This window comes from Coffea arabica, chromosome 8c (assembly GCF_036785885.1).
Source record: "Coffea arabica cultivar ET-39 chromosome 8c, Coffea Arabica ET-39 HiFi, whole genome shotgun sequence".
NCBI lineage: Eukaryota > Viridiplantae > Streptophyta > Magnoliopsida > Gentianales > Rubiaceae > Coffea > Coffea arabica.
The window spans coordinates 974,335-982,404 of record NC_092325.1 but is presented as its reverse complement, the minus strand read 5'-3'; the positions used below and the strand labels follow the sequence as shown (position 1 = coordinate 982,404).

Genomic DNA, 8,070 nt, shown 5'->3' with positions numbered 1-8,070 from the left:
TTACGATCTACTCTGTGTGAGCCTCCCCATGCATCGCACTTTTGAAGCAAGCTGAGTTTGTTCTCATTATAGGACTCAAAAACAGTGCGTAAAGTATCTGGGTTTCTAGCATTTGGTACATGTAAGATCTCAATCTACAGTCTTCTATAGGACAAAAGCAATACCAAGCGGGAGAATAGCAAGAACTGAATTTTTTTTTCAAAAAAAAAAATTTGGGGTAAGAAGAACAGCAAGAATTGATGGCAATACCATAGGCTAGAAATATATGGGTACCACTTGGTATAGTATAGGGTATTACTACTTCCATCAGTTCTCTTTTACTTCAATTTCACGGCGCGAACGCTATTAATTTACCAGTTTTCAATTACGACCAACTCTTGCGGCCACCCAAACGAAAAATGATACGATAACAATAATAAAAATTGCTGCTCTAATACGGATCCAATATACTTTCATTTTCTTGCTTTCTTTTTTTTTTTCTGGTCTAGCATCAAATCTAATCTTGCATCGGGTGAATTGCGCCCCACCTCTATCAATCTTCAGTCTCTGCCAAATTCTGGTGGAAGATCGACGATCTTCTCCTCCGATCCAATAGTTTAGAAAATAAAAAGCGAAAGCCTTCCTTTTCCCCCAGCAGCAATAATAAGAAATACAAACAAAAACAAGCCAAAGGTGAATAACTTGGGTTTTAGATTGAATTCTCGTCATACATGGATCCGCCAAGCTCTTGGGACTCTCTGCGGAAACAGGTTCGAGACTCATTTCATATTTATTCATTTGTTGTCAATTTCAATCGAGCCCCTTTCTTTCTTAGATTCAAATCTATTTATCCTTTTTTTTTTTAAATTCCTTTCATTGCGATTTATAACTAGGTCCTTGCAGTTTATGGTACTTGGATTAGGTTGAATTTGATGCGTTGATATGTTCTATCCGCAATTCGAAGAGGAGTTGTTTGTTTCAAATCACCCGTATCGGAAATACGATCAGGGGTTTTATTAGGAATGGTTGTAGCAACTCCCCTCATTCGTTACCTTACAGACATCTAAGTACTGCTACAATTTGACAAACGGACCATCACATTTTGTCTCTTTTTGCATTTCATAGTATTGTTTGCACTAAATAGGGAGCGATGTGAGATGCTTTGGCAGATTTCCCTTACATCTAATCTGAGAAAACAAGTCTTCCGTTCTTCAAAAATCAGAATACGTCGCTACAGATTTCCTACATCTAAGCTCTTTATTGTACTGTTCGATGAGATTATTGCTTTTCCTCTTTATTCTGGAAGTGCAATGCACCCAAGATGGATCCCCCATTACTAATTTTCTGGACTTCAATTTGTGGTGCATCTGACTGTCTTACAACCAAAAACTTCTGCATGCTTTCCAACTTCCAAGGGCTGGCCCTTCCTGACAGTGCTAGCATTTCTCTTTAAAAGATATTTGAGGTTCAATCTTTCATAAAACAAGTCAAATGCATGTTTCATCAAAATTTGGGTCCTAGGATATTTGATGGGCTTAAAAAACACTTACAAAAGGTACTCCCGAGAGCATGTAAATAGGTGTTTGTGACATGGCTTGTCTTTAATGAACATGGTTTCCCAAATGCTTAAAATAGAATTGGTTTTTGTAGATTATTCTGCTGTTTAGAGATAATATAATCCAGTTCCGAATCATTCTTAACTGTATCCTAGGAGATTCTTCATATAATGAATTGATATGGGTATTCTAATTTGATGCAAAATGTATATGCTTTCTTAAAGAGATTCTTTGAAGACATTTTTTAACCACTTTTTTTTTTAACGCATACCTGTCCAATCTTATCCTCATATTGCCTCATTTAAAATAATAATAAAAAAAAAAGAATACTAATGACAATAATCCAGATCTGCATGTCTGCTTTTCTTAAGCACATGTGGCAGGCTTTTAGCAAGTCTTCTTGTTTATGATGAACTAGTTAGTTTTGGCAAAGGTAATGCCTATCTGTTGTAGAGTATTGTTTCATTAATTGTAGGTTCTCATTTGTACTTAAAAACTTGCCTTCAGGATATGCATCGTGTTTTAGTTTTCTAATTTTTTCTTTCTTTTTATTCGTTATTCTGCAGTAGATCTATATTTATTTGGATCTTAAGTGTTCATCAATTCATAACATTCACTATAGTAAAATATTGATCTTCACATGTCCAATTTCTCATATTCAATTGACTCAAGCCTAGGGAGATTCATTTTATTGTTCTTTTAATAGATTTTGAAAAACTTTTCCTATGATTTTCCTTTCATGCAACCAGAAGAAAGCTTAAATTTTATTTGCATTTGTTTAATGGTTTTGATGAACTTTACCATTTGGTTTCTCTTTTCCATAACCAGGCAAGGAAGCTGGAAGCACAATTGGATGAGCAGATGCATTTGTATCGTAAATTAGTTGCTACAAAGATTGATAGCACTAGTGACAGTGATCTTGAATCTGGAATAGATCAATTGCTCAAACATCTTCATCAAGTGAATTTGCAAATGCAAGCTTGGGTTTCATCAGGAGGATCAGAAATATTTTCTCATACATTAACTCGACATCAAGAAATTCTTCAAGATCTTACTCAGGTCTTTAAGTTCATAAAATCTTACTTCTGCATTTGATTGGAGGAGAATGCATCAATGCATTCACCATCTATATAGGAAGTTGAGAAATGAACTGTTGTTCCTAAGCCCAATCAGTGTTCGTCAAGCTGCAGAAATGCTTATCTATATGGGATGTTGAACAATTAATCGGTCTTTTCTAAGCCTACTCAGTGTTCTCAAAAATGCTGATTCTATGTATTCCTTTTTGTAATCTCATACGTGCATCACTATTATATTTATTTAACCTGTTCCACCTGAGAATGTGGAAGGTCAAGGACTCAGATATCTGAACTAAATTTTCAAATTATTGAGCTAAAATCAGAAGAGGTATTCTTGCTCATAAATATTTTTAAAATCCTTTTTGTAAGACTGAAATTAATTATGTTAAGCACTTTGACTCATGTCCTCCAAGGGATCATTGTGGATATCGATGAGCAGATAATAAAATGTAATATAAATTTGTGACAGTACACAATAGATCCTTAATATTAAATATGTTAACATACGCATTCCAAATATAATGGCTAACTACAAGCTTTACTTAATGGCTCGAAGTACACATTTACGTATTCTACGTTCTTTCTGAGCTTTATTATGTGAGTTTATGTTTTCATAAAAATATGTATGTACAAAACAGGTAATTTGTCAGACTAGGAGCCTCTCATAATTTTTGTTCTCATCGTTTCAAAACTCACTGTTCATGTTGCTAGCTTTGAAGTATGCATACAGGCATTGAAATAAGTTAGGCTGATTTGAAACTTGTATTAAACCATCAGGCATTGCCATTTTCATGATGCTTAACTAAATGTAAATTTCAATATGCTCCGTGTTTGTAGGAGTTTAACCGGCTGCGCTCCAGTCACAGAGCTAAGAAAGAGCATGCTTCATTGCTAGAGGATTTCAGGGAGTTTGATCGGACAAGATTAGACTTGGAAGATGGTGGTGGTTCTTATGAGCAAGCCCTACTAAAGGAGCGTGCATCTGTTACTAGGAGTACAGGGCAGGTAAGAAGCAATCCTTTTATCCCTACCATTTAATCTGATGAAACATCTGCAGTTTTTTTGCACATTGATTAAGTAACCCTTTCAATTCTTCTAGATTTACAAAGAAATGTATAATTTTGTCAGTGTTAGAGCAACAAATAGTGCAGAGCCGACAAATTTGTTTGCTAGCAAAAATGTTTTGCAGTACCTTTATTGTTGGTGTGCAAGCCCAGATGAGTGTTCTGCAGATGCATTTAATTTGGAGTAAAAGGCTAAAAATTCTGTAAGTACAAATATGATGGGTTTGGTGAGTTATCATTTAGCAGAAAAAGCTGGGGAAAATAATTCTGCTTATTTGGAATCATACTTTGGTTTGAAATTCTTGGGCTGCTTGTGCTTGCTTGGTTTTAGATTGGATTGGATGCTAAATTCTTTTAAGGAGCTTGAAGTTTGATGTTTATAAGACATATTTGGGGAATTTGAGCTTTTAACCTATTCAGCATTTCCTTTCCTAGTTTTCAATGTATGGTTTTTGATTAATGACGTAGACTTTTGGTCCTCAAGTGTTGTTGAAGTTTCCCTTTGCTGACAGATGGTTAGGTATAAAAGAAAGATCCTGCTGGTACAGAAGCAGCATTCCTTGTTACTGCAGGATTGAATAAGTAGCATTCCTTGCTCCGTGCAAGTGAGATTCTTGGCTATTGAATAAGTAGATAGAAGTGAATAGACAAGCTGCTTGAAAAGATTATGGGCATTTTGGAATTCTATGTCATGGCTGTCTACTTTCAGCAGTAACAGACTTTGGTTTGTAACTGCAGTGTTTTTGTGTTATTAGACTAGCAAAATAAAAGGAATTTCTTGTAGTATCTACAACTGGCTCAGGTGTCTAGTGGTAGTTTGGTTGACATGCAAGGAAGGCAATTCTAATAAACCTTTTACTTTAGTTGTAGTAAAATAGTCTGTTAAAACTATCACTGGGAGAATTAGTTGTAGTAAAATGTAGGCAAACATACTTGCACGATACTGCATATGGGCGCACATTCCTCAGATAAAATTTAAGAATTTTCACCCACTTGCTATTGACTAACCTAATGTAGTTATATTGCTGAAATTTGGGCTTCCATTTTATAGTTTGGGAGATTTTGTTTGAAGTTCTTGATCCATCTGCCTCCACCAAGTATTACTCATAAAAAAGGTTCATATTTAATTGAGTCTCTTTTACAGATGGACACCGTCATCTCTCAAGCTCAAGAAACCCTTAAAACTCTCATGTTTCAACGGTCTACATTTGGGGGCATTAATTCAAAGCTTAGTAATATTGGCAGCCGCCTTCCAACAGTAAGAAACCTTATTATTATTTTAATGGTTACATGTTGCTTTTACTTGCTATTAACTGGATCTTTGAAGAGCTAGGGGAAGGTGAACTGCTTCTATGTTAATGGCATGATAATAAGCTAGGTCCTGTTTTTCAACTTTAGTGAAATTAAATACATGCAAGAATTTAGGCCATTACATGATTCTCTAGGAGAAATCATGTTGGATAAGTTTCGGAGCCAGTAATGGTTCTTTGACTAGACTATGTATCAGTTTCACTGATGCCTGTGCATCTTTGCAGGTCAACCATATACTTTCAGCCATAAGGAAGAAAAAGTCGATGGATACCATCATCCTCTCATTAGTTGCCGCTGTCTGCACGTTTTTAATCCTGATTTATTGGTTAACAAAATAGCAAGCAATCTGCTTTCTCATTCGGGTGCCTTGTAGCATGTTTTTCGGTATATTGTATTGATTGTACATGCCGTCTGGTTTGTCAATAAATTTTTTACAGGGTGTGTTAGTATAATTATATGCAATGGCTATTAGTTTGAGACCCTCCCTCCCTCTTATCTTTCTCTGTTGGTTATTCTTAAGGATTGCTCATGGAAAGGGATATTGGACAGCATTTTAGGTACTTTTTGGGATGCTCCTTTTTTTTGGTGGGCGGATTTTGGTTTCACCAAGCATGTCGTTGCTGAACCTTTAAAGCTATTAGTTGTTTTGAGATTTGATGGTTTTCTAACTAACTAGGTTAAATCGAGGTGGTATAAGTTTTTTGTAGATGTTGTGCCTTGCTGGCAAAAGCTAGACATGTTTTTTAAAGTTTGTTGTTGCCTACATTGTGTGTTATATATTAGAAACTTATAGTTTATTTTTAGTTTATTATGTCGTTCTGTTCTTTGTTGCTTAAAGCTGATCCATGCAGGCTTTCTTTGGCTAAAAGCTGGTTTTTTTTAGACGTTTCGGCTAGCTTTCTACGTACTCGGTTGACTATATGGTACAGTGCTGCATCTAATTTTTGCTTCTCAAAACTTCTCAAACATAAAGCATTATGGCCGTTTGACAAATGAGTTTTTGAGTATTTATCTAAAATTTTACTGTGACTTATTGTAGATGTTACAGGTGAACTTTTTTTTTTCCTTTTTTCTTTCTTTCTTTTTCCTTTTCTTTTTCTTTCTTTCTTTCTTTTTTCTTTTCTTTCCTCTCTTCTTCTTCGCCCTTCCCCCTCCCCCTCTCCTTCCCCGCCACCTCTCCCTCCCCAGTCGGAAGTTGCAACAATAGAAATAATTTTTTTTTTTTTTTGCATTTTTCTCTCTTCCCCTCTTCCTCCTCCTCCTCCCGACCACATCAAGCTTGTCTTTTGATCGCTTGACTAGATCGGGTAAAGGGGGAGGGTGACAAGTGAGAGGGGAGGAGAGGAGGAGAGAAATTAAAAAAAAAAAAAAAAAGAGGTGGTCGATGCCGGCTGGTCTAGGCTGGCAGCAGAAGCGGTGGTGGGTTGAGGTGGAAGAAGAAAGGAGGAAAGAAAATTTTTTTTTGTGTTTTAGATATTTTAAAGTGTGTAATTTAAAATTTTTAAGAAGTTTTTTTAATGTTGCTGTAATTAAAATGGTTAAGAAACTGGTAAAAGACAAACTTGGCAAAAACTCACTTTGCCAAACAAGGCAAATTTTGTCGGCAAATTTTCAAAGCAGTCTAGAAGGCGCAAATGAAAGAAAAGTCAACACGTTGCTGAAGGAAATAGCTATTTGATTGTGATCAGGATGAGAATTCGTTACGTGCCCAACCAACGATCAATCCGTTTAGACTGCATTGTCTGGGAGTGCTTTAAGAAAAACTAATGTTGTCAAAATTCGGAATTGAAAATGGCCTTATTCTACATAGGATCATTTTCTTCATCCTTCTCTCCCTCCCCTCCCCCCTTTCCCTTCTTCTCTCTCTCCTCTTCTTCCATCACAAAGGCTCAACTTTCCTCTCTCTCCACCACTACTCTTGCTCTTCTCCCAATCGATATTCGAATCTGAGGAAGGCAGATCTACTGCCATGATGGGTTTCTTTTTCTAGAGATTTGCACTCAAAATTGTAGTAGATCCAAAACACTGGCAGTCAATTATGTCTAATTCTTGCTGCCATGATGTCTTTTTTAATGGCTAAGAAGGATTTGCACTTACGGGGCTATACTAATGCTGATTGACCATAAATTCAAGTGCATAATATGAAGAGAAATGTTTCAATAACATATTTAGGTTTTGATGTTGATTTGCTATGGATTCTGGTCTGTTTGATTTGTTATACCACAAGAAATCAAATGTGAAATTTGAATTATGATCATTGAATTTCTTGAGATTGTTCCATCATCACCAATTCGCGAAGAACTTGGTGTAGATTGAGAACTTGGTGTAGATTGAGAAAGAGGACTGGGAATTCTGTTGAGTAGCAAAGACACAGAGATGATGCAAAAAAATAATAATAATAAAAATGAGTTTATTCCTATAGCAATGCAATTGCTACCAAACACGTATTTACACCAAAGAAAATCCCTCAAAAACCCATTGTCATTGAGGGGTTATAGTTAACAGGTGGCAAGTCTGTATTTCTCACGCCAGCAATGAATGATTTGCCTCCCCACCTAATATGCACACATTTATTTACTTCATTTCACTATTGTTTTAATCCTCGCATCCCTCCTCACGCCATTCTGACATCTAACTGGTAGATATAGAAACACTTAAGTGTGTTTGGATAAGAGTTTATTTGAAATATTATTTAGAAAATCACTATAACACTTTTTACGATGAGATGTACGACAAATAAAAAGATGATTGAGAAGATAAAAAGTTACGTTGGAAAATATATTTGTAATAAAAATAAATAATTTCTCTATCCTCCTTATTCACTCCCCTGTCTTGCAGCACACGGAGCAAACTACACAATAATTATTTATTTCTCTATTTCTCTTTCTATCTTATACAACTCAATTTGTTTTAAATATTATGTGTTTTTTGTGTATCGTGACTTTTTAAAAATAATTATTTTGCTTGGCCTTACATGATTTCTAAATATTTTATTAATTTTATTTTCAAAAGTTTTCATCATTTTATGATGAAGTATAATCTTATAGCCGTTAAGATGCTTTAAATTGATTTACATCAGTTATT

At 35.4% G+C, this 8,070-nt stretch overlaps 1 protein-coding gene across 1 annotated transcript; it reads left to right on the top strand.

Annotated features, from left to right (window-relative positions):
- Positions 1–165: 165 nt before the first annotated feature.
- LOC113707200 (Golgi SNAP receptor complex member 1-1) lies at positions 166–5,467 on the top strand. Its single transcript, XM_027229404.2, has 5 exons — positions 166–749; positions 2,364–2,594; positions 3,449–3,616; positions 4,820–4,933; positions 5,211–5,467. Exons 1-5 carry the CDS (start codon positions 711–713, stop codon positions 5,322–5,324), a joined length of 666 nt encoding a protein of 221 aa, XP_027085205.2. The 5' UTR covers positions 166–710; the 3' UTR covers positions 5,325–5,467.
- Positions 5,468–8,070: the final 2,603 nt, after the last annotated feature.

Excerpts from the sequence above, each read along its gene's own strand:
- LOC113707200 (XM_027229404.2), top strand. The coding sequence starts at position 711 with ATGGATCCGCCAAGCTCTTGGGACTCTCTGCGGAAACAG. Across the intron at positions 2,595-3,448 it reads TTCTTCAAGATCTTACTCAG|GAGTTTAACCGGCTGCGCTC; the intron begins GTCTTTAAGTTC and ends CCGTGTTTGTAG. Across the intron at positions 4,934-5,210 it reads TTGGCAGCCGCCTTCCAACA|GTCAACCATATACTTTCAGC; the intron begins GTAAGAAACCTT and ends GCATCTTTGCAG.